The 27133-nt window shown below is 41.4% G+C and overlaps 1 protein-coding gene across 1 annotated transcript; it reads left to right on the forward strand.

Moving 5' to 3' along the window:
• On the forward strand, nucleotides 1-27131 carry LOC147423592 (uncharacterized). The gene is made up of 3 exons (XM_086501707.1): nucleotides 1-1458; nucleotides 25663-26828; nucleotides 26930-27131. The coding sequence occupies exon 2, from the start codon at nucleotides 25665-25667 to the stop codon at nucleotides 26700-26702; it is 1038 nt and encodes a 345-aa protein (XP_086357833.1). The 5' UTR covers nucleotides 1-1458; nucleotides 25663-25664; the 3' UTR covers nucleotides 26703-26828; nucleotides 26930-27131.
• The last annotated feature ends 2 nt before the right edge of the window (nucleotides 27132-27133 follow it).

The following is a 27133-nucleotide window of genomic DNA, read 5'->3' on the forward strand; positions in this document are numbered from 1 at the left end:
CTGCGATCAATTTTTCTTTAAGCAAAATGTGGTAAGGTGCTTTCGCAAGGTTGCTGGACGCAAGAAAGAGGTAATGCACGGGCAAGCCCAAAATAGCAAATAATCAAGTGGTGCGCGCATATGAAGGTAGGTGACCCGCTGTAGCTTTTTTTTATAATTCAAGGGGATGGTTAGGTCGCTTGATCTGGCTAGGAGTATGAGTAGCCGAGTTCGATTCATGGTTTCCTTGACAGTTTGTGCTCGTTGCGATGCTACAAGTTAAGCAAAGGTGAGAAATCTTTTGAGATTCTAGCTAATGAAAGTAGTGTGGAGCTAATAGGTCGCCAAAACGACTTTTTCTGGGTTGATTAAGGGGAATCTCTACAGATACCTTCCGTGGCATTGAAGGCAGAATGGGGGAGATGAAGAGGAAAAGGGCGCAGCTTGCACGTGGAGGAGAGACAGGAAGAGAGAGAGAGAGAGAGAGAGAGGGGGGGAGGCGGAGATTTTTTGATGAGATGTGCACAGCCAAAAATTTGTTCGTCACACTTGTTTACAGGACATCCAGATGGTTGCTTGGGGGATGCAGAGGCATGGTTGTAGCAAAGTCTCTCTCTCTCTCTCTCTCTCTCTCTCTCTCTCTCTCGTTGTCCTTTCAATGGAGGCGTAGAATTTCCATCGCAAGAAGAGGGGTCGTCCATAATCCCATTAATTGGGACAACAGAGTCTCTCTCTCTCTGGTACGAGTGGCAGGTGGTTCAATGTATTTTTCAGGGGATAATCTCTGTTGCATTTGATGTGAGCATGAAGGGGATGGAGGTGAGGTTGGAAGAGCCTATCACAGGGTACAGGTACTCGTGTGAAGGCGTGCACACAGACGGATCGGTGAACCAAGGCGGGAGTGGGAGGTGGAGGGTCGTGGAGAAACAGGTGCTTCGAAGACATGCGACTTGGCAGCGATGGGACAAGGGAGGGGGGGTTTGGGTCATGGCGTCGGCAGTAGGAGCAGGGCCAGGGGCTGTGAGATGAATGGGCTCCTTGAGAGGCGGTGCCTTCCTGCTAGACATTCTCTCTCTCTCTCTCTCTCTCTCTCTCTCTCTCCGATGCAGGTCCGTGGGAGCGTAGGGCAGGGCCGGCCTTATGCGGCAATGAGGATGCGCAGAGAATGGAACAAAGGTAGGAGGCCCACGAATGGGGAAGCATCGTCTCACCCACAGTGGGGGTCCAAAGGCAGGCGAAGTAGATGTGCGCAGTCGCCAAGGGGAAAGGAGGAAGGGCATTGCAGGTGGGAACCGACGCAGAGACATATGATATGCTTTGGCGAAATGGGCAGAGGGAATCTTCGAGTTTAATTAATTAATGGGTGCAGAAAGTAGTATAGCCCTCATGACAGGCCACAAAGAACCATATAGATCTTTTCAGCCAACCAAAAAAGGATATACAGAACAAGGGAGGGATTAAGAAGTGCATTCATAAGAGGTGAGATATTGTCTCATTGCCATTTTTTAAATATTTTAATTTGTGAAAGAGTCCTTTTGTTTATCTCATAAAGGTCCATTTCATCAAATTTTTTATTTTTCATGTTTATTAAACCTGCCTTTTCTTACAAAAGCATTAAAATATTCTTTTGCTTTAATTTATCAATAAATCCCTTTATTAGCTTAAGAGGCAAAGTATGAAAGGCATACATTTAGATATGTGGCACAAATGGGTAGATTATATATTGGCGTCTTATTGCGTTTGGCACTTGGTAAGTGAAAGAAGAAGCTGCAAGTGGATGGGTCTATTCACGTAAATGTTACTGATCTTCAATGCCTATTTTCTTCAACGTTCCTCAACAACATTCAATGAGCCTATGCAACGGATCTCAATGTCCTAGAAAGGAGCATACAGTCGTAAGGTCTAGCCTCCTTGGGCACTGACAACTTTGTTGAGGCTCCGTCTTGTAGGCTACAACTGGTAAAATTCCAGCTTTCTGAGATTGTAGGGACATCCTTTAAAAATATGTTTCAGGTCTTCCTTTTTGCTATATCTTTTACAATTGCCATCCCCAATCTTTGCATGCAAGGCTTTAACAGCAATCCATACACCTTGGTGTAGTATTAGCCATGACAAAAAACTGTGTTTGATAGGGATTCCAAAGCTCCATATACACATAAATCTATAAAGCCATTGCTTGGAGCTCCAATTCACATCCCATTTTCTCTTGAGGTTCTTCCTAAGATTGTCATCAAAACTAGGTATTTTATTGTAGTTTGTATAAGCTTTCTTTGCCAAGTCATGAAGCTGCATTTGTTTGTTGTGTTCAACACCTTGCTCCTGTTAAAAGTCTTTGACTCCTCCAACCTACACATTAGTTCAGCAAGGCAACAAGTAGACAAATTAAATTGTTCAGTTAAAGTTTCCTTGGAGACATCCATATGTAGTGTTGAGAGAGAGAGAGAGAGAGAGAGAGAGAGAGAGAGAGAGAGATCTTGAGCCCTTTCAAGCACACACAAAATTCTTGCAAACCAGCCATGCTACCTCACATGCCACCAATGTAACATTCCTATACTCTGCCTCTAAAAATGAAAGAGTAATTGTTGGTTGCTTCTTGCTGCTTCATGTGATATAGCAACACTCCCAAGTGAAAACAGGAATCCACAGGTAGACCTGCGGTCGTATGTGCTACCAACCCAATCCGCATTTGTGTAACCATAGAGTTGCAACTCCACATCAACCGTATAGAAGATTGAATGATCCAAAGTAGCACTCACATGGCATAACTTGTGGCTCACCGCATCCAAGTGTGATTTCCTAGGAGATTACATAAATTGACTCACCAATCCAATTGTGTAGCTCAAGGATGGATGTGAGATAGTTAAGTAGATCAAGTTTCCCACAATCTTCATGTACATGATAGCATTCTCAAGCATTGGATCTACATCATTTTCCAACTTCAAATTATGGTCTAAGGGCATTGTGATTGTCTTACAATCAGCCATACCATAATTTTTCAACATGTCCAAAGCATATTGTCATTGTGACAGCCATACACTCACACCCTCTTCTGTGCAAATAATTTCAATGCCTAAAAAATATTGCAAGTCTTCCAAATCTTTCATTTCAAACTCTTGCATGAGTAGAGCCTATACACCCTCTACTTTAGTCACATTATCACCTCCAACAATCAAGTCATCCACATATATGCATATCACCACAACTACTACCTCATTCTTTAGCACATACAATGAATGATCTGCATCAGAAATTTCAAAGCCCAGTGAAATGAGGAATGTCACAATCGTCTCATACCAAGATCTTGGTGCTTTCTTTAGTCCATACAATGCTTTCTTTAACCTGCATACAAGGTCACAAAGACTCATCTTTTCATAACCTTGTGGCTGCTCCATATACAAAACTTCCTCTAAGTCTCCATTCGCGAAAACACTTCTTTACATCCATTTGCTTTAGCACCCATTTTAAAGCGGCAGCCACTACAATAAACACAAAAATGGTAGCTATCTTGGCTACAAGTCTAAATGTCTCCTCATAAACAATCCCATAAGTTTGCGTGTACCTTTTGGCCACATATTTGTAATGTAACTGCTATCAATATAATATATAATATGTAAATATACTTATTATTTAATAATACTTATTTTCATTAGTTTTTTTTTGGCATAACATTTTCATTTAGAGATTTTTTATAAATGGGATCCATCTTATTTTTTTTCATTTCAGTTTGTTGCCATCCAAGATTGTTCCATCTTTATAGCATCCTCAAAACATGTGGGTTTTGCCTCCTCTATAATTTTTTCCATATATGCACATTGATGAGCCACATAACTATCATAAGTCAATCTTTGCACAATATTTCTTACTCTTTCAGACCTGTGTGTCCCAGGATCACTTCTAGGTGACTTGTTCCCTAGTTGCATCCTTCTTGCACCCAAAGTCTTCATAGAAGGTATGCCAAACTCCTCATCTTAACTTTGCTTAAAACCACTGTTGTCACTATCGTCATGACTAACACTCCAATTTGGCAATTTAGGGGCATCATCAACCTTTTCATTCCCTTTCCTTGATAAATTTGAGGAGTTAGTAGGAATCATTCTTTCATGTAACTTGCCATTCCATGGCTTCTCACCATGACCTACACTAGGTGACCCTTGCATTTCACTCAAAACTTGTGATTATACACCTGTATTTTTGCAGTCACATGCTCTCTTCCATCATCCCCCAACTCATCTTTTACATCAACATACCAACTTTTCATTTCATAAAAAACAACATCCTTTGTCACCCTCACTTTATCCGTGATAGGATTGTCACATTTGTACCGTTTTTTTCTCAAGGGAATAACCAATGAACACACATTTTTCTTCTTCTAGGTCAAGCTTACTCCTCAAGTTCATGCGGCACATGCACATAAGCAATGCATCTGAACATTTTAAAATATGGTACATTCAATTTTTCACCACTATAATTCTCTTCTGGTGTCATATCATGTATTGCAACGGTAGGGGTATATTCATAATGTAAACACCTATAGCAACAACCTTAGCCCCAATAAGAATGATGCATGTTCTTCTCATTCATCAACGCTCTAGAATTGACAAGCGTCCCAAACTTTTTGCATTTCAAAAACTTTAAATGCTAGAGAATCTGTAACCATTTCTTTAGTTTGCATCAAATATGTCTATGCCAAATCTCAATATCTGGGACAACTCCTGCAAACATGGCAGCATTCACCTCGGGCACATTTACATCCAAAGTAAACATTCTAACCACTTTATTTCCTTGCACAACCAACCTTCCATTGTTCTTATGCTCTTTGGAAAAGAGATCATCAGAGTTAAACCTGACCTACAAGCCCTACTTGACCATTTTCCTAGGATTGAAATCCAAGTTCTTTATAATGTTGGGTATACGCAATACATCAGCCAGGTACTTTACTTTACCATTTTTCATAGGCAATGGTACATTTTCTATATGAATAATGGGATGGGTAGTATCATCCCCAATCTCTATATGATCAAGACTTTGCAAAGTCTACATTTTCTTAAACCATTCACCATGACTTGGTCATGTGATTTGAAGCACTGGAATCCACATTCCAGATATTATCACTATATTTTGCCACATTTTTAGACATAGTATTCAGCATGTATTGCACCACAAATAGCTTCTCAATCTCATCTACATTTCTTACTAGTAGCTTCTCGATCTCATCTACATTTCTTAGTGGTTGTATAATTATTTTGCTTTCTCCTGTCCGGACAGTCACGTTCAAAGTGACCATATCTTCCACAACCCCAACATAGTACAGTTCTATGCTGACTTGTATTATTGTGTTGGGATATCATCAAAAGAATCATGTAGCTGGCTGTGAGAGAGAGCTCAAGCCTATGTATAATACCAACTCCAAAACAGGGGTCAAATCACACCCAAAATGGAAATCCAACAGCATAATAGTAGTCCAAAGGAATGCATGGAAACCTAAGATGCAAAGTCTCCAAAAGGAAGCACCTCAATCAAAGATCTTTTGATGATAGATCCCTGGAATACCGAGACCGCTTCTTTGGCTGCTTGTGCTTGTTACTCCAAGCTCCTCAGAACAACCAAGTTCCAATACCATGTTAAGAGAGAGATAAGAAAAGATCTTGAGATCTTGCAAACACACACACACACACGCGCGCGCGCGCACACACACACACACACACACACACACACACACACACACACACACACACACACACACACAAATGGAGGCCAAAGACTATTCTTCTTCTTCTTCATTAACTCAAGATAAGAGGTCTACAATACCCGAATGTTAACATAGGTAAGTAGATCTCCCTTTTTAATAGCTTCTTGCCACACCAAAAGGAGGTACAAAAATCCTTATACAACATGTAAAATTCATTAGTAGGCACACCATCTAGTCGATCCAAGGGATTTACCAACCTTGAGGTTACCAATAGATTTTTTGAGATCCCCTTTAGAGATAGGTGGGTTTGTGCTCCTTTGGGGGTCAATATTTTCCCTCTGATTAGGGCTATTTGTGCCCTTGCTTCTTGAATTTTACTATCTTTTTTGGGAGCCTCAGAGAATATATTGGTAAAGAACTCCCTGGCTATAAAAAGATTATCCTTTTGGGACTTAGTTAAGAGGAGGGATAAATTCTTTAGTGTTTTTTTTTCTTTAAAAGCTAAAACATAGAATTTGTTGGTATGTCTATTCTATCAACCCAAAGCCTTTGGTGAAAGCAAGGACAATATTTGCTTCTAGAAGCTCTTCCTGCGCCTAAGTGAAATCCTAAGCTCAATGATCCTGGCAAGGGGGTGGTATGCACTGATAATATATTTTTCTAATAGAGAAGTATCCCCTGATATCATCATCCTTTTTTTTGCTCTTATTTCCTTAGCTATTCTTTTGTACTCAGTGAGAGTTTTTTTCTAATATATTTTTCTAATAGAGAAGTATCCCCTGATATCATCATCCTTTTTTTTGCTCTTATTTCCTTAGCTATTCTTTTGTACTCAGTGAGAGTTTTTTGAATCTTTTGAACAGAGACTTCCCAAGATATAGAATGCATTTGAGTTTTTCTTTTATACTCTTTATGTTAAAGAGGGTTTGATCCAGGTGTGGAAAAACAACCTTAAAGACAGATTCTACCCTCAAGAGATCAAGCAAGATAGTGAGGGCCACTTTTCAAATTTTGGACCACCTCTCTCTTGGTATGTACTTGATAGCAAGGCTTTAAGTCTTCATGGAGGAGGAAGGACCTGATGCATGAAAAAATAAAATAAAAATCTATGTATAACATAGCTATGGTTTTGTCACATTTGGATCTCGAAAATAAGGAGAGGTAGGAACAAACCCTATGAAAACAAAATAAATTCACTGGATGCTGATTCTACCTGGCGGTCACTACCTGACGATCACTGCAGGTGAAGAATAAAATTCAATAGTGAAAGGGAAGAGAATATTATGCATTATGGAGTTGGAGTCAACAAAATATTATCAAATTCAAGCAACATGGAGTCAAGAGGGGACCACTTGCAAGGCTTTTGGAAGGAAAAAGACGAACACATATTTTTGTGGGATTTTTCTCTATTTTTCTATTTCAAATTGGAAAATATTTTCACAGCAAAGTTGTAGGAGCTGAGCTGATCTTTTTGCCCCTATTTGTTTTATAATTTTTGGAGCTACAGTTTGGGAGATATGTCCAAAATGGGGGAGCCTATCTGTTCACATGGGAAGAAGTCATGATTATCCAACTCCACACACATAATTTCTTAAAGGTTTCTCCCCATTATTGCTTGATTTTATCTTATTTTACAAGATTCTCTCAAATATTATAAGGAAGCTCTTAGACTCAAGCTATGGAAGGTGGCATGGAGACAAAGCTCGCCATGATGAAGGCGATTAGGAGGAAATTGGTCAATAAGCAGGGCACATGGAGCTCTCTCATTGGGGGAGTGCCTCTAACTGAGGTTACTTTGTAATAACTCCTTTAGTCATAATCTCTTTCCTAATCACTCTCTTGGAATATAAAACGAGGCCTTCTCTTTTGTAAATAGATACACAATTAACTCTAGCACTCACGCTCTCATATGTACATCCTCATGTATGTACCTCTAGGCACACATAGTTCTACTATGGCATAGTATTGGCTATGGTCAGTCATTTTGGTTTCTTAATGGCCAAGAGGTTTGAGTTACCATGCACACATGAATTTGTGAGATGTTGATTATGTGCAATTACCCTCGTGAATGTTTGTATTGTGTTTATGAAGCCTATATTGATGGAGCTCTAATGATCTCCTCCTCTCCCTCTCTCTCCTTCTCTCACATCTTCCTTGTGTTATGGTGTTTATGAAGCCTATATTAATGAAGCTATAATGATCTCTTCCTCTCTCTCTCTCTCTCCTTCTCTATCATCTTCCTTGTGTTATGTGCCAACCCCCTACCATGCATCCTAGATGCATTCCAAGCTAGGTGGTGCCCCTATTGTGTACCTCCCATGATGAGGCTATTGTGCATAGTCTTGATGTAGAGGCCATCGGGTCTGTTTTGCGCTTCTCCCTCTCATTTGGTGCCCCCACTAAGGAGGGCTTTGCAAAAACCTTCAATCAACAAAGAATAGTGATGCATGGCATCAATCATGGACGAGTGGCTACAAGATTTTTCAAATTAGATGACTGAAGAAGAGGAGACTGTAGAAGCACTCAAGGCCTTTATTGAAGTGCTACTGCCAGGTTGTAGTGTAATCGATATCCAAGAGGTTAGCTCCCCATGTCGCATTGCTCGTGCTAATCACAAATCAAGATCTTTAAGAGGGAGGGATACGAAATGTCATCACTATTGTCAACCAAAGAATTTTGTTAATGAGTGCCGTCTTTTAGTGAATGTTCTAAACCATATGATTTTGTTCAAGATGTTTATGTGCAGGGCCAAAAAATCAACTGGCCCCAGTTACTCCATCTAGCACCTAGGGTGAGGAGACAATGGATAAAGATGGTTAGCACGAGACGACCAAATTCAAAGATAGCTGGGGCTATCTCTAGGAGGAATCTAGATGACATACTACCAGTGATGGATGATCACATAAAAGGACAACACATCTCCAATATCTACATCAATGGTGGTACACAAATATGCCGAATGAGTGAAAAAATGATGCACCGTTTGGTTTTAGAGGTAAGTAGGCCGGCACCATGCTGAGCCAAAATGGAAAATAATGTAAAAGTTTTCAATGTGTTGGTGTTATAAATACAATTAGGATAAAGGCATTCAACACTGAGGTAGATGTGGACATCTTTGTCATGCCACACAAAGGGGAGGGCTATCTTATCATTCTAGGGAGGCCTTGGCTTATGGCTATGAGAGGTAAGCAGGACTGGGACACCGGTATAACCCAGATGAAGGATGCAAAAGGGAAGCCAATACTTTATTACATGAAGACAGGTCGTTGGCAACGTGACATGGATCTAGAAACCTCTATGGATGAGTTTTCTAGTAGTGACTCTTCAACCACTACACAGGAGGAGTCAACAGTAACTAAAGAAAGTGACAATACCATTAAGGCGATGTGGGTCATTCTCAAGGACCCTAAGAGGATGGAGTAACCTTATGCATCATCATCAAACCAAGGAGAGACACTAGGTATACAACCTCTAGTAGAAGCAAGTAAGCTACATCAAATGTTATCTAGTGAGTTGTGGGAAGGATCTTGAAGATTATATTTTGATGCTAAGTAATTTTACCACATTGTTCATTGATGAATATGATATAATTACTGGCATCACAGTAGTTCAACATCACATTAAGCTCAAGGAGGGAAGTAAACCTGTACTACAGAAGCTCAAGCGGCTAGGAGTAATTCAACAAGGCGCCTTTCTCAAAGAGGTAAGGAAAACTGATAAAAGCAGGTTTCATCTATCCTGTTGAAGACGCAGAGTGGGTTTCTTAAGTGGTAGTCACACCAAAGAAGAATGGTAAGTGGAGGGTTTGTTTTGATTACAAGCCCCTTAATGTAGCCACAAAGAGGAACCATTTTTCCTCTTCCTTTTCAAGATGAAATTCTCAATGAGGTAGTAGGACATAAGTGCTACACGGTATGTGATGGCTACTTAGGATACTTCCAAATTAGCATTTCTGAAGAAGATCAAAAGAGAACAACCTTCATCACACCATGGGGATATTTTGCTTACAGAGTTATGCCTTTTGGTCTCCCCAATGCTCTAGCCACCTTTTAGCGCTATGTGACATTTGTTTTTCAACCATTCTTTGGAAAATCAATTTGTGTTTTTATTGATGACTTTTGTATCTATAGCTTCCGCTCTCTTCATTCGGAGAAATTTTATGAAGGTATAGCTAGGGTGCAAGCTTTGGGTGGCCAACTCAACATGGAGCAATGCCACATTGGTGAAAGCAAGGTTACTCTTCTTGGCCATGTGATCTCTGCCAAAGGCATTGAAGCTGACCCAAGCAAGGTTCAAGCCTTGGTGGCTTTCACCTCTTCCACCACAACAAAGTAGTTGGTCTCTTTTCTTCAAAAAGTGAGGTATTTGAGTAAGTTCATTCACCTGCTCTATGAAGTGGTTCTCCCTTTACAACAAGTTACCCATCAAGAGATCTTCACTTGGAGTGAACAACAGTTCCATGAGGTAAAACAAATTCTAGCCTCACTTCCCACCATTGCATCTCCAAAGTGGGACGAGCCATTTTATGTAAACCCTAGTGTGGGCAATGACACACTTGGGGCGGTATTGATGCAAAGGGATCCTCAAACCTCTTTCATGCATCCTATCTACTTCTCTAGTCACATGATGACTCCATCAAAAAAGGGCTACACGGTAGTGGAGCACATGGTGCTTGCATTAATGTTTGCTACCACCAAATTTTTCTCTTATTTATTGGCTAGACCATTCATAGTCTTAACAATGGAAGAAGTATTTCCTTATGTAATGCAGTACATGGATGTTTCTTCTAGGATTTCCAAATGGCTCACAAGGTTGCAAGAGTTTGACTACACAATGCAAATGGAGAGCTCCACAAGAGCCAGTCTAGGAGGCATTCTCACTCCTTGCCACTATGAAAAGAAGCTGAAGGTCACTTAGACAAGTGACAAAGAAGTAACACCTGTGTTGGAAGTCCCTAAGTTGGAGAGTCAGAGAGAGAGAGAGAGAGAGAGAGAGAGAGAGAGAGAGAGAGAGAGAGAGAGAGAGCACAATATACGTGGTTCACTCAATATGGGCTACATCCACGGGAAAGTAGCAATGGCTTTAGTACTTAAAACAAGAAGGAGGTTACAAAGAGATTATATGTCATAATAACTAGGATCTAATTCTCCTAAATCATTTTCTCATGTTAAATTGATCATTTAATATGGGGAAGTACTATACATTATTTTTGGGTACAACAACAATTGGGGATACCCAATTAGTTTGTTCTATCTCATAGATAAACTTTGCATCTTTTAGTTTATCAATTTCTTCCTTGATACGCTTAGCAAATGTATCATTATACGTGTATGGCCTTTGTATGCTAGGTTTAAAATCACGTTTTAATGCCGACATATTGTCGGATCCACTCCCTTTAAATCCTTGTAAGACCATGCAAACACATCCTTCTAGTCCTGAAGAAGTCTGAGAAGCTCCTCTTCCTCATCTCAGCTTAGGTCGATGGCTATATAGACGGGTTGCGGTTTCTCTCCAGGATGTGCTAGGTCTACTCTCTTTGAATGTTTCGGCCCATCATAAGACTCTTTTTCCCGTTGCTCTCTTATGGGCTATGTCACCACTATCTTCCGGTCTTGAATAGTGAACTTTCTGTAATGGGATGGTACACTCCTATGGTTTCCGCTATTGTCTTTCTCATCGTGTCTGTTCTTAGTTTCAGTTGTCCATACTTCCCATAGAGTCTTCTTGAGCTCTTGGTACCTTTTCTTACGTTCAAGTTTCGTTTATTTTGGTTCTGTTTCCATTCTTTTTGGATTTAGTTTTTGCCTTCAACCTCTGAGTTTGTTTTTTTACATCTCTAGGACTATCTTTTGTCCTAGGGTTTCAATCTTGAGAGAACAAAGCTGATATTTTGTTTTTAATGCAGTCTTTTGCCTTTACCAGAGATAAGAATTCCATTCTATTTATTATGTTTGGCATTGGGTTATCTCTGGCTCCGTGAGCTTCCTCCCGTTTTTTGTAATGTGCTTGACGTCTCAGTTTTTGATTTGGAAAATCGTAAAACCTGACATCGGGTATTATTTCCTTTAGCTCACTGGGGTTATCAGAACATTCATTATCTACATCATTCTCTCGTTCAAGATGATCTGTAGAATCATGGAACAACTCCCCATTCATTTCTTGCTTATTTTTTATATTTCTTGATTGACTTGAGATTTGATAATCATCTTCTTCTATTAAAGCAACCATGTAATATGGAACTACATCATACCCTTCCTGGTCACAAAACCTATATGTCGGTCCTTCTGCAATTGCACACACATCTAGGATTGCTAGGATATGTGTCCATTCTAAAGGTTCTAAGGACTCTTCTGTAAAAGGTTCTGGAATGTATTCTGTATCCTCAAGCACTTTGTCTAGAATAAATTCTTCTCGTTTTAGGCTTCCACAACTGGATGCCCCACACATCCATAACTCTTTTGGTTTACCTAGCCAGTCAGGGAGTTCTGACCCTATTATCGTGGCAGAATTGAACTCTTCTACTAGTGTTTTGTTGACATCTTTGTAGCTATGGTCTCTAAGGTTTATTCTTGTAGTCGTCTCCATGTGCCTGAGGTATATGTGATTGTAGCCCAATCTTGGACCATCTTTAATTGTCGTATGAAGGGTTGTCCAAGTATTATGTCATAGTTATTTTTCTTGCCAAAATCCACGATTGCAAAGGTATGCTCATACTCGATTCCGCAATACTTAATAACTATTTTCTCCAAAAGCCCTATAAGTCTCTCCATATAATCGTCAGTCAGTTGCAACTTGATTCTGGTGGTTTTCACAATTGGTTTTTCCCATTTCTTCCATACATCCGTTGTCACGATGGCTACACCAGCTCCACTATCGAGAATTGCCATGGTGATAACCTTATAATTCAATCGGGGGCATGGTATTTCCATCTTCCCCTTCACAGTATTCTCCTACCTTGTTTAAAGACATTGGTTGCATGTTTACTTGAGGTTTTTCTAATTCCTTGATTCCTTCTTGCATTCGTGAATTTGGATCCCTTACTCCAAATTTTTCAAGACATTTTCCTAGTATTCCACATATTAGGTCTTAATTTGAGAAGCTCTACTAGAGTAATGGTACAAGTTATTAGAGTTAATAAGAGTGTTATCAACCCCTGGGACTCCATACCCTTCCTTGTGGCAAGTTGCTGTGTTGGTACAACTTTCACATCTGACTTTGCTTCATACTCTCCCATATATGAGGGTAACGTTTTTAGAGATACAGGTTGGCTATCCCAAGATTTCATAGATCCCTTGTCTCCCCTATAAGAGTGCATCTCAAGATCTACTTGAGGTCCTGCCTCAAATTCTTCACTAGGAGGAAGGAATTCATCTTCTCCCATTTTGGTTTTGTTAACTCTTTGGCTTAGTTCATTAGCTTCATTGGCTTCCCTTATTTGTCTCCAAAGATCATTTAAGCCCTCGTCACTTTTATACAATTTAGGTGTGATAGGTTGGAACCCTTCTGATGTTGAGTTTGTTGTGTTCAACACTATCCCAGGTCTTTCTATTGAATGTTCAAGTTTTAATTCAATTTCTAGACTAACAATTAGTCGTTCCGTTCTGTGTGTTGCATGGTTCCTCAACATTGGTACTAGAAGTATTACCTCCTCCACCTGTTCCCTTAAAGATAGGTCTAGTAAGGTTTGTGCAGTTTGGATCATCTTTTGACACATTTTCAGTCTGTGTTTTTCCAACTCAGCATAGGGATATGTCATCCATTTTTGTTCTTGATTTTGGTCGATTTTAAGCCTTGAGTCGTATGCTTTCAAGAGTGCGTCTAGATGTTTGTTTACTTTCTCTACTAGCATGGATCCACTTGATCCCGCACTTTTGGATTTAACTTTCTTCTCAAGCTCTATGTGTGTTGGTGTTTTTGGTTTTTGAAGTGCTAGTCTTTCAAGTTTTTCTAGTCTATCTTTTGTTCACTGTAATTCTTTCGTTATGACATTTTGTTCTCTTTCTTTCCTCATTTCTATCCGTGCTCTTCTAGCTTTCCATGTGTTTCATTGGCTTTTTCATTCAATGCTAGGTGTTTTACATCCTGGTTCTTCCTTTTCAAGTCCCCCTTTTTGTTTTTGAGCCTTAGCTCGTGTGATGACCTTTATAGGTATTACTGTTTCATTTTCGGAACCACTGCTTGAAGGGATAGCCTCCAAAATGTTTATGGTTGCTTTAACTGCTTTGTTGAATTTTTTGGGCAGTCAGCAATCAAATGAGTGATATTGCAGCCTGGACAATATGCATTGACTCGGACAATTTCCGAATGAGGACAATATTTCATAAGATGGTTGCCCCCACATTTATAGCAAGGTCCCAATGGTTTTTGTGGAGCTCCTTGAGCACCCCCCTATTGATAAGTAGGTCTCGGTCCATTGAACAACAATGTTCTTTCGTCCAAACTATATCTACTTTCTCTTGTAGCCTATGCCACGGTTGGTGGTCCAACATTGTCGATCATACTACATGGTTCCGACGCTCTTGGCTCTTGTGGTGGGTAGTATGTTGGGTAGGCCATTGTTCCACTTGGCTCTTCGTAATAAACATGGACAAGCACTAAGGCTTGTTCCTCTAGTTATTTGATAGTGGGAGTGTATCTCAAACCTATCGGTCTTGTCCCTAGGAGTGGTGGTTGTTTCCCTAAAATTGGTTGTGGTTGTTCAACCCCCGCTGGTCCTGGCAAATTCCCCACAGTATATCTAGGTACAGGTGGCACTTGAGGTGGTGCTACTTGTGGTTGGGAAAAAATACTGTCATTCCCTCACATACACTTTATTATAGTAGCATTCCTCAGTAACATGAATTGTCCATTTTTGTTCGATGGCACACCACGTTAGTGGCTTGGCCTGTGGCTTGGAAAATGGGCTAATCCTCTTTAGCACCTCCTCTATCAGTCGCTCCTGATTTACTCTTGGTTCATTTCGTTGTATTGTCTTTCCAAAATTTGACCCACTTTGTTGAGATGATGAATCATCATCTTTGTCTCTTAGATCTCCAACTCTGTAGATCTCACAATTTCTACTAGGAACAAAGCCTCTTTGGTTAACTCATTTACAGTGGGGATTTTCTTCATATGCAAATCCTTTTGAAGATCTTCATTTCTTAGTCCTTGGATAAATATCAACATTAGTATGGATTGAGTAGGTAGTTCTTCCATTGGGCAGAATTTTACGTACCGTTTTAGCCGTAGGGCTGCCTTCCTGATAGATTCTCCCTCTTTCTGTCTAAATTTGTGGATTTGAGAGACATTATTGTGGGCTATCCCTCTTTGAGAGAACTCCTCCACAAACTCATCAAAAACTTATGGATGGTCCCAAAATCTTGTCTTTCAATAGAATCAAACCAGGTGGTAACATCTTTCTCTAGGGTGAGTACACATCTTGCAAATTGTGTATTGAAGTGTCTATCCTCTTTTGTTCGGATCACCCCAAGAACGTTGCCACCTGATCTCTAGGATCCTCTTCTCCTGAATACCTTTTGTGTACCCATTTCTGGACTTGAGAAGGTCTAACATGTCTTTGTTCCACCAGTTGAGCTGTGGAGTCTCCTCGTCCTTCTCCCCTCACAGGGTCTTGTCTAGGTCTCAATCTTCTATCAATTGCACCCCCCGTCCCATATCCTCTATATGACCTTTCAACATGTGGTTCCATTACAAACCCTTTTTCTGTTTTGATTCTCTCCATATAGGGGAATCCTGATGTGGTTGGCACCGTTGTTGGTCCCTTCCTTTCCTTGGGATAAGAATAAGACTAAGTGGGCATGGGTGAGACTATAGGGGTCACATATGAACTATTTGTAATAGGGACTTCGCCTCTATAGAACTCTTGTTCCCTTGTCACTGTAGGTCGCAACCATGATTGCAACGTTTCTGGAATTGTTTTGAGATACAAAGAAAAAACTGATGTTTCTACCGTTCCAGCTTGCCTCGCTGGGATTCTGTTGGAATTACTCTAGTGGTTGTAAATCTTTCTACCTTTGCTCTTTCTATTGGCCTATAGTCTTGTCCATATTTGTCAAGATATAGTGTGAGACTCCCCTCACCTGATTCATATGAGAATAAGTACAGAGTCTTTTCCGTGCCTATCTCAAAGGCAAATGGTGTTAGACATCAAAAATATGTCTTGACTCTCCCATTCAGGTATTCATAGATTCCTATCGCTCCTTGGCTAGTCCCAACTTTAGTCACCTCTTGTCAAACACTAGGGTGGCATTAGGAAGGTCTATTAGAGGAGGTATTTCAGTGATTTCAAAAACCATTTTTCTCTTTACCACATTATCTCCGTACTTGTTGTAGTTCTCTGGATCCTTCATAATAAGGTAATGTGTTCCCCCCTCATCACGGAATCTATCCCCATTAGCGTACGCTAGAAGGGCATCCACTCCTTCTGCTGGTTTTTCCTCAATACATATGATTTTTTTTCCCCTTTTGTCAGCATATACCAAAGCCCCATGGGCATTTGGTCCTTCTAAGTAAAGGGTTGTAAACCTTAATGTCCAAGGAGGGTTTCTAGAGGTGCTCCCTCATTCTCCTTGGATTGGTTGGTTAACCACGATGTTGTGGTCCGCCATGAGATAAAAGGATTGTTTAGAGGAGGTGTCAATTCCACTACCGTCTTCTATGATTGGTGCTAGTGGATCTATTCTAGATTGGGTCACACTCTCTTCCTTAGACACTATGCTCACCTAATCTCCTTGTGATTTTTGGTCTCTTTGGAGGTTTCTTCCTGATCTCAAATACATCAATCCTTTAACACACCACTACAAATCCAAACCTTTTACCTTTAGAGTTTGATCTGTCGTGTCTTACTCTGGCTATTTCAGCTCTCCAATTGGTTGATTGATTGCACTTCTGGTTGGTTTGGACTTGCTGGACCTTGTTGTTGGCTATTGTACAAAACTTTAGACTCTGCAAATCTTTGTCAATGGTGGTTCTCCTTTTAATAACATTCAATATTGATTAGGAAGAACATGCAAGTATTTCTTGTCCAAAGATTCTTTTGGAAGGGTTTGTTCCTCGTATATGTTCTTCTCACTAAATTGACTAGCAAAATGTGTTGTCAGAGTTAAGTGGAATACCTGGCAGGCTCAAGTTACTCAGTATGCTCTAAATCTGGCTGTTAGAGTTTATACGCGGATAAAGCCTATTTGTAAAAATGACAATATTTATTCACCAGATGTTCTCTACCATTCATGTAACTCTCAGAAACTTTGAAAATGACAATTGGACCACTATAGTGTAAGTAACAATTTGATGTAGATTGATTTTGGATCTTTTTTCTGTTCTTTGGAACTTACACGCTCAAATACCTTCCAATTTTGATTGTAATCTTGGCTAATGGCTTCTAAGGTCCCTTAGAATGCAAGGATATGCCTGAGTTCAGCTTTGGAAGTCAATAGGGTCAAAAAGACATTATACGCTGTCAGGAGTTTTTTGGAGCAAGGGATTGCGCATATGTACATACACATGCATGGTGCATCGAATAAAGGATTGCCCATTTTCCAGAGCCAGGTGGTTACGTGGCCCACATGTTTACAGGTAGGGCAACATGTATATAGTGCATCGATTTTCACCATTACCAGTACTAGAATAGTGCACTATATACAGAAACTGAGAGAAGACCAGAAAAAACGTGGAGAGAAGAGGAGGAACAGCCGCAACTGTGTTTTTGCTGTTTTTGGAGCCTGTTTTTTCCATAAACTGCTCATCTGAGGTCGGATTTGAGCACTTTGACATTGTAGACTGGGGTTTTGGTCCGTTCCAGACGTGATGGTGTTGTCCATTTTGCCAAATTTCTCACTGTTTTTCTGCTGTTTTGGCTGTGTAAGTTTCTCATATGAGCGAAGCTTCTGCTCCAATTCGTGATTGTATCTGGCATAGTTTACCCATATTGTGTGAGCTATTTGCCCCATTGGTGTTGGCCCAAGATCAATTGTATTTACATATTAGAAATTCTCCTCTTTTGAACTGAGTTTTTTGGGTGTGTGTGTGTGTGTGTGTGTGTGTGTGTGTGGAGTGGGTAAATGGGTAGTCTCTCTCCTCTCACTCCATAGGTGTGTTCCCTATCTTGGCCAGGTGGGTTGTATAAACCGAGTGGTACCCCATAGTGTATGTGTGTATCATCCCAAGAGTGTGTGTCGGGTCATTATAGAGGCGTTGTGTGTGTTTCCATCGCGCTCCTTTGGCGCTCCCACGGAGGATCTTCTTCGAGTACCTTCAGCTTCGGGAGTAGAGATTTCAAATTACAGGTACAGGTACAGGTATAGGTACAGGTACAGGTGATTCACACAGGTACAGGTAGCTGGAGTATAGTGATATACTAGCAGTGGAGTCACTTGTAGTTATCGTGGGTATGCATCATTTGGCGCCTGTTTGAGCGCATTGTCTGCTGGTATTGTACGTTACTTGTGGAAACTGCCATTGTATGCCTTTGTGGATCCATACTTGGTTTTATTTGGCAGTCCCAACCATTTCTAAGACTTGGTCTGGAAGATAGTCATTTCTGAGACTTGACTATACAAGATTTGCATAAGCCTTCGTGAGAGGGTCGATAGCGTGAGGTTTTATTGAGCTGGGAGATTCTCAAATGTGGAGATCCTTTCGGTGATACAGGTCGCTGGAGCACCCTTTTCGTGACCTCGCCATAGATGTACTAATAATCCTACTTGATGCTCGAGTTCAATTGTTGGCAGTTTATGCATACATATACAGTCTATATTTTGGGTTCTTACTGCTCTACTTTTGGGAAAACTCTGCCAAAATTTTTTCAAGTTATGATGGCTGGTTTTTTGGTCTTTTGAGCCATTTATGCTGCTATGTTGCTGAAATTCTGGCAAAATCAGAGGATAAGTCAGGTGTGCCTTCTTGGGAGCTGCATGGTTGGCTTTAATGGATGATCAAAATGGCCTTCAATTAACTCCTTTTCATTTAACTCAAAGAATCCAGATAAATGTTCTAGGAAGATTTTTTTCTAGTAGCGCATAGTCTTTATGTTGGGGCCAAGAAGATTATGAGAGATCCTGGAATGTCCTTTGCCTGTTGTAATTCCGATGATTAACTATGAAAACTCATTTGATGTTCATGTTTTTGTCCTTATCTATAGTTGAGCTCCATTGAAGTTTCTGGAAAGTGAGTCAGTCAAAAGTTTTGGGCTCTTGCACGTGTGTTCGAAGGGGTTCTCAAAGCAGCGTAACTTGGGTAGCCATGGATTTCTCTTATCCAGAGTTTCATGGAAGAAGTGATGAATATGTGGAAGACTTTTTGGAAAAGATGGAGGTTGCCTGCATTAGCAACAAGATTCATGACCCAGCGCAAATGTTACTTCTTCTCCAAATTTGTTTGAAGAGTGATGCACGAGTTTGGTCCAAGGCATTTGAAGAGGAGTTGCGTGGGGCTGATCCACCCGTAAGGTTGAGTTGGGACAATCTACGGCATGGGTTGGAAGTGGAGTTTGTGTGACAGAGTGTGGCAAGAAGTACAAGGTTTGGTGCAAAAGGAAGGTGAGCCAGTAGATGCGTACATACGTAAGTTTTCATTGGCATGGGAGCGGATGTGCAAGGCCTTAGCACCACAAGTACCCCCACCTGACATGATGAAGAAGGACAGGTTCTTGGCTGGTCTTTGGGAGAATATACGTTGGAGAGTGGAGCTAAAGAAGACTAGGACATATGAAGATGCACTAGAGGTAGCAAGGAACAAAGAGTGGAAGCTGAGGAAAATGAGCCAGTTAGCACTACAAGAGGTTATTCATATTAGCGACGCTCACACAACGACGCTCAAAAAAAAAATTCCCGACGTCGCTATGATCGTCGCAAATCTACAAGGTCGCAAATTTACTTGTAAATTTGCGACGCTCATAGCGACGCCGACTGGGCTAAAAAAATAACAGAGAGCGCCCAAAAACTCAGATCTCAGATTTGAGTTTTTCGGCGCCCTCAAGCAAGGAGCAGGTAACGCTCTCCCTCTCTCTCTCTCTCTCTCTCTCTCTTTCTTCTCCACACACACACACACACACACACACACACACACACACACACACACGAGGAGAGGAAGGAGAGCCAGGTATGCTCCTTCCCTCTCCTCACTCTCATGTTCCCTTCCCCTCTTTCTCTATCCCTCTCTCTCTCTCTCACACACACACACACACACACACATAGTGTTTTTGAGAGAGAGAGAGAGAGAGAGAGAGAGAGAGAGAGAGAGAGAGAGAGAGAGAGAGAGAGAGAGAAAGAGTACAAACATAAACAAAAACGCACACACACATACATAAACAAAGAATGCACACACACATTGAGAGAGGAAAAGAGAGAGAGAGCATGCATAAACAAAAAACGCACACATTGAGAGAGGAAAAGAGAGAGAGAACATGCATAAACAAAAAACGCACACATTGAGAGAGGAAAAGAGAGAGAAAACATGCATAAACAAAAAAACGCACACACATTGAGAGAGAAAGAGAGAGAAACTAATTTAACGTTGTAGGAAACTAATTAAAATTAAAAGACCTAAAGATCTAGCCGACGAGGAGTTGAACTCAAGACCTATTATTCAAGAGGGAAATGGCATAACCAATCTATCATACTTGGCATGGGTGATAGAAAGGTTATACCATTTATCTCTTTTTATTGGCACACACATCCACACACGCGCACACACACAAGAAGAAGAGAGTTATAACGTCGTAGGAAACTATCCTAAAAGACGTTAAAGATTAGGTTAGATGTAGACTTACGTTAAATTAGATTTAGGTTTATTTAAGTTAAATTAGATTAGATTTAGGTTTATTTTTAGTTAGATTTACGTTTATTTACGCTAGATTTAGATTTACGTTATATTAGATTAGATTTAGGTCTCCATAGACTGCGATGCCTGCATGAAGCGGGTGAAGAAAGCCCTCAATGGAATATAGGGTATTGCTGCCTTCACTCATGGTGGGCTCCGTCGATCCAAAAGTACTGGTGAAATGTCTTCAGAAGATAGGGAAGAAGGTGGATCTTCAGGGCGGCAAGAGTCACTACATCCCCGACAATGACCATCTAGACAACCTCTAGTCATTCAACAGCAACTTCAAAGTTAGTAACAAGAGCAAGAACGGTCCAAAGGGCCAATTGCTGTCGTCAGATGTGGATGGAGATGAGGCAGCATCACCGCCAGAAGTTAACTCTCACATCTTTAGTGATGAGAATGCCAACTCTTGCCGAGTTATGTAAAAAATTATGTGTTAAATCAGTTTTAAGGTTCTTATAATCCTTGTTAGTTTAGTTCTTTGTTTTTAATATAACATAATTTACGTTAGATTTAGATTTATGTTATATAAGATCAGACTTAGGTTTATTTAGGTTTACCCACACACACACACACACACACACACACACACACACAAAAGAAGAAGAGAGTTTTAACGTCGTAGGAAACTATCCCAAAAGACGTTAAAGATTAGGTTAGATGTAGACTTACGTTAAATTAGATTTAGGTTTATTTTTAGTTAGATTTACGTTTATTTAGATTTACGCTTATTTACGTTAGATCGAGCCCACGCAAGAATTACTTATGGTTTAGGGTTTAGAGTTAGACGAACAATGAAAAGATCTACTGTGAAAAGATGTTAAGATGCTGTGAAGTGCTACAGCTAGAGAAGAGGCAAAGGGGTTTTGTCCACTACATGCAGTATCATGTAGACGTGGGTCTGTAGATTTCTTGTACCCACAAATATAGGTATTGACCAATAAAGACGAGATTATAACCCGGTGGTTCTGATCTCCGTGCGCCTCTAGACCGAGGTGTGCGGGGATTGGACATGACTAGAGAATGTGAGGTAGAGAGAGAGAGAGAGAGAGAGAGAGAGAGAGAGAGAGAGAGAGAGAGAGATAAGACGAAGAATGCCAATAGAATATTAAATTTGTTGTCTAGGTTATAAGATTTTTATCCTCATTATGAGTAGTGACGAGGATGTGGGACCGTCCAACCGAAACACCTATCTCTCAACGAGGGTCTTATGTCCTTGTAATCAATGCAAGTATGTTGTGCGACGGACAAGACGTGTTTCTTTGCAGCACGTTCGCGAATTTGGCGAGTTCGATCCATCTATTATAGATCGAGTTGTTGCCAATTATAACTCGTCGGACTCTGACGCTGGCCAACAAGCAGCAATCTTGCAACCCAATAGACGTGTTCGCAGGCGCTTTGGTCAAGCAGCATATGTGAGGCCACAAGATGTAGCCTCTGACAGCTCGGGGGATGATCATGATGAGCACATTCCCAACGAGGCAATGTTTGAGCCCGAGATTGATGAAATGATCGAGACGATCATGGATTCAGAAAGGCTTATCTATGATGATATGAAAAGTGAAGCCGATACGCCATTGTATAATGGAGCACGTATGTCTAGATTGAAAGCACTCCTGGTTCTTCTCAACATGCAAGCAAAGTTTGGATGGAGTGACACTAGCGTCACAGCGCTTTTCAGGTGATCTATTACAATTAGTTTACTTTAATAAAACTCTAAATGTATAATGATCTGATAGATTTTTACATGACTGTATCGTATTTTTATGTTGTGTAGATTGCTTAAAGAGCACATACTACCAGCTGACAATGTGATGCCAGATTCCCGAGATAAAGCAAGAAAGATTTTGCGAAACTTGGGGATGGATTACAATTCTATCCACGCTTGTCCTAATGATTGCATTCTTTTCAGAGGGGAATACATAGACATGGAGAAGTGTCCGAAATGTGATTCCGAAAGATATCGAGTAGATCTCCACGGGACAAAAATTCCACAAAAGGTTTTGCGACATTTTCCTCTGCTTCCTCGCATCAAGCATTTCTTCGAATGTAAGTCCATGGCCGCCCTAGCATCATGGCATGAGGAGAATAAATCTTCGGATGGTGTGCTACGAATTCCTGCAAATTGCGCAGCCTTGAAACATATAGATGGAACATGGTCGGATTTTGCCAGGGAAGCTCGAAATTTGCGCTTAGGCCTGGCTATGGATGGCGTAAATCCATTTGGTCAAAGATCAACATCTTACAGTGTATGGCCCGTTGTCATCGTCAACTACAACATTCCCCCGTGGTTGACTACGAAGAAGGGGCACCTATGGCTAAGCTTGATTGTGCCAGGGCGATATAAAGTGGAGAATATGGATGTGTATCTTCGTCCACTATTGGAAGAGCTACAACAATTGTGGATTGGCATAGAGGTGGTGGATATGAGCCGACACACAAGACGACGGAATGCTTTGATTAGAGGCATTCTAATGTGGACAATGCATGACTATCCCGGGCTAACAGAATGCTCAGGTGATCTATTGACACTCCTCACTCAGACACTGTAAATCTTGTTTTTTCCCATAGTTGATCTATTATCATGTGTATACATGCAGGGCTTCAAACAAGCAGATACAGAGCATGTGTCACATGTGGACCTAGACTGAATGCACGTAGGGTGCCCTCACTGAAGAAGCAAATCTACGAAGGTCATCAAGCGTATCTTCTAGAGAATCATGTGTTACGCGACGGCTTTTTGGGAAGAGAGCCACCAAGGATGTCTGCACAAGCATGGTTAGAGCAGAAGGAGATGTGCGATGACGGATTGCCTCCAGGGATGAAGAGACTATCTCTATGGTACGAGTTACCATACTGGCCCCGACTCATGATCAATCACTTGCTTGATCCAATGCACATATTCAAGAATGTGGGTAATCTACTATGGGACCATCTGACCGGCAAGAAAGATACTTTGGGAGCCAGAGTTGACCTTAGAAATGTGGATCGTATGGAGCAATATTGGCCGCAAACAGCGTCTGATGGATCGATAAAACTCCCTAAAGCACCATGGATTTTCACAGGAGCCCAAGAACGCAAATTAAAAGAGACCATTCGATCTTTGCGGACCCCCACTGGCGTAATGCACTCGCTCCGAAAGTGTTTTACTAAAGAAGGAAAGCTTACCGGTTTGAAGTCACACGATTGGCATAAAATGTGTCAGGTACGTTCACAGTGGACTTTAATATCATTGCATAAAATGTGGACTTTAATATCATTGCATAAAATGTGGACTTTAATATCATTGCTGCACATACTTTACAGTTTATTTTACCGGTTGCCATTGAGGGATGTTTGTCTCTCAACATCCGTAACACAATCTACAAACTTGCAAAGCTGGTGCAATGGATCTCACAAAAGGAGATCAACGTAGACTCCATACCATTCGCCAAACTAAATGCTGCGGAGCTTGTGTGCATGTTTGAGAAACATTTTCCTACTACCATGCTAACCATTCAGGTGCATCTTCTTGTTCACATAGTTGATGAGGTGGAAATAGCTGGCACAGTTCATTCCAGATGGATGTTCTTCTTAGAACGTTTCATGAAAACGCTTAAGGGATATGTGCGTCAAAAGGCACGTCCGGAGGGTAGCATGGCAGAAGGTTGGTTGGTATCAGAGTCCCTAGTGTACATTGGAGAGTGGCTAGACGGATTTGATAAAGCCCGGGACACGCTATGGCAAACCATAGATGATGAGCGCATATCTGGGATTGTCATGTGCAATCTCGGTGTTGAGAAGAAGATGACGGAAGATCTAGAGGCTAAAATCAACCGATTTTGCATGCTTCACAATCCAGTGATGCAAAAGTGGATTTCACAATATGAGGATGCAAAGCAAGAGCGACAAAGGGCACGAATCGAGTGGAGACGGGGAAGACGACCACCGATGCACTATCCGACGGTTCTGGAGAGCCTACCAACATTCATGAGCTTAAGATGGTTGCACAACCAATTGAAAAGCGCACAACAATGAGGTGACGAAGTGACTGAGGAAGAGTGGGAGTACTCTCGGGGTTGCGCGACCAAGGTAAGTTTGCAATGTACGACTAGCTAGTGACTTTATTTCTAAACGTTTGAACGGCCACTCATAATCTTTGTTCGTTGTAGTATAAGTCATACACAGCAGCATGGTGTAAAGGTCGACATTTTAGGGTGGAACGGATCGACAAAAAGCGTTTTACTCAAGATTGTGGAATCATGGCAAAATTTGAACAGTCTAGTCGACGACGTTCTTCTGATGCAGATCCTGTGGTGGCAGAACTCACTTACTTCGGCACGCTACAAGAGATTTTGAGGATCGATTACAGAGGATTTTTTGTCGACTTGTTCGACGTGCAATGGTTCAAGATAATCATGGAGGGTCGCAACGCTACTGTGCGTAGAGGAGAGTCTGGTTTTCTTGAGGTGGAATCTACTAAGAAATGGACTGACCTAAGAGACACTTTCGTACTACCCGAGCATTGTGAACAAGTAAGTATGTAAATAGTTAACATCCCCCTTTTACAAGTTATGTGCTTGAAAGCTCTCATGTAAGTTATGTGACTCTTGGAGGTAATATTTCATCCTACAAAGTCTACATCAAACTGGTGGTACGTCATAGAGGTAGCCCCTCGTAGTGCAAGGACGTATGAAGGCTACCATGTGCCAATCACAACGGCATCAATGGAGGAGATCAGAGAAGATGCTCAATCAGAAGCCGCTGCGGTGGTGCCAGACGAGCATCAAGATGCTACTACTCTATATGGGGTGCATGCAGAGGAGCTACAAAATGAAACAGAGGATATGTGTTTAAACGGAGAGCTCTATATAGATATAGGAAGTTATGCTGAGTTATGCAAGGATGAGAGAGAGATCTCTTAAAGCCACAAATATTGTATTTAAACAATTTTGCTCCGTGTTGTAAAAGCTCTGGCTCTCTAAGTACCTTCCATGGTGTATAACGCTCTTTTCTACTCGCGCTCACATATTTTGATTGAAAATTCTGAGTTTTCGACTTGCCTCTTCTATCACTCAATTCATTGCGTCATTGTATTTATATGCGTCATTACGTCATTGTATTTAATGGTCTTTGCGTCATTGTCTACTCTATTCATTCAATATTAAGTTTAAATATTCGTGTGTATAATGCAGGTATGGATGATGAGGAGTTTCTTTCTTCTTTGTCACCGCAGCAGAGACAGTGGTACGTGGAGCGTCATCGCTCTGGCGCATCATCGCGCGTTCCTACTCCATCCGCATCTCCCTCTCTTTCGGAGCATTCAGCGCGCTCTGAAGCTTCGGCGTCGACGAGACGATCTTCACACTCGTCTAGACACCGGCGTTCTAGTGGTGGTGGTGGCGGTTGTTGTGGGGATTCCGCCGCCGATGCCTCCACACCACCTCGTGTTCGACGAGGCTCTTTACCCTCCCCTTCTTTGCCCGCCCCCACACCAGCCACATCATTGCCATCTACGCCAGGTTTTGCACGGCTGACTGTTCCTAGCAGCTACACACCTCTACCTACTCCGCCAGGAGCCACCCCACTCGACACTCCTCGCTTCGGGGCCCAGACGCCGGTGGAGACACCTGACGTCCGTACCCCCATCGACACGCCGCTAGAGACCTCTGCCGGGACACCCAGGTTCACGCGTCACCGGCTAGAGGGCTTGCCTTACTCCGTCGACTTCAGCGGCGGCATCATCATGGATGATGACGGCAAGAAGGTGATCTCGCGCATGCGTGGTCTTTGCTCTCAGCTGTTTAGACACTACATACCAAACAAATGGAGTGAAGTACCAAGTGATTTAAAAAACAGAGTCATCAGCATACTTCATGATGAGTTTCCCGTTCCAACACGGGATCAGCGCTTCAATGAAGACCTGATGAAGATTCGAATGCGCGAATACTGCAAACACAAGCGTTCCAAAGTGCAAAAAGCAATCAAGCATGGGTGGAACATGCCAGATTGGCTGGCCAAAGAAGATTGGAAGAATGCGAAGAAAGCAGCGCGCGAGAATCCCGACAAGTGGAAGCAACAAAAGGATGCAGCCAGAGTGCGAGTAGAGGCAGGGAGCTCGCACCACTTGGGGAGCGGTGGATGGGCATCATTTGAGGCCGATTTTGTAAGTGTTTTCGCATTGCTCTTTATGTTCGATAGTTTAGGGTTTATGAGTTTTTTAATTCTAACATAATGAAATCTTTGTATGTTTTGGCAGTGGTCGATGACAGGACGTGATCCCACACCGTACGAGTGCGAGTACGTAGGCAGGAAGGGCTTAAACGCCCTGATGGACATTCTCAGTTCTCGCGGCGGCATGGTTAGTATTAGGGTTTACTGTTTTCTATTTTTTGTATTGTTTTATAAATGTCGTTATATGTTTATACTTACTGAAAGCTGTCATATTGTCTTTTTTTGCAGAATTCGACAGATACGCTTGGACGCGATGAGACGTCTGACTAGACGACGTCAGTTTAGCCGTAGCTAGATAGCATTAGTTTAGGGTTTCTCATAGCTTATGTATCATGAGACGGATATTATACGTCTTTTTGAACCATGTATATTATTACATTTGTCACCGCAGTTCATTTTGCCAATCAATTATTTATGCCTATGATGTTGTAC

The sequence above is a fragment of the Adiantum capillus-veneris genome, chromosome 26 (assembly GCF_014529385.1).
Source record: "Adiantum capillus-veneris isolate H3 chromosome 26, ASM1452938v2, whole genome shotgun sequence".
NCBI classification, from domain to species: domain Eukaryota; kingdom Viridiplantae; phylum Streptophyta; class Polypodiopsida; order Polypodiales; family Pteridaceae; genus Adiantum; species Adiantum capillus-veneris.

Excerpts from the sequence above, each read along its gene's own strand:
- LOC147423592 (XM_086501707.1), top strand. The coding sequence starts at position 25,665 with ATGGATGATGAGGAGTTTCTTTCTTCTTTGTCACCGCAGCAGAGACAG.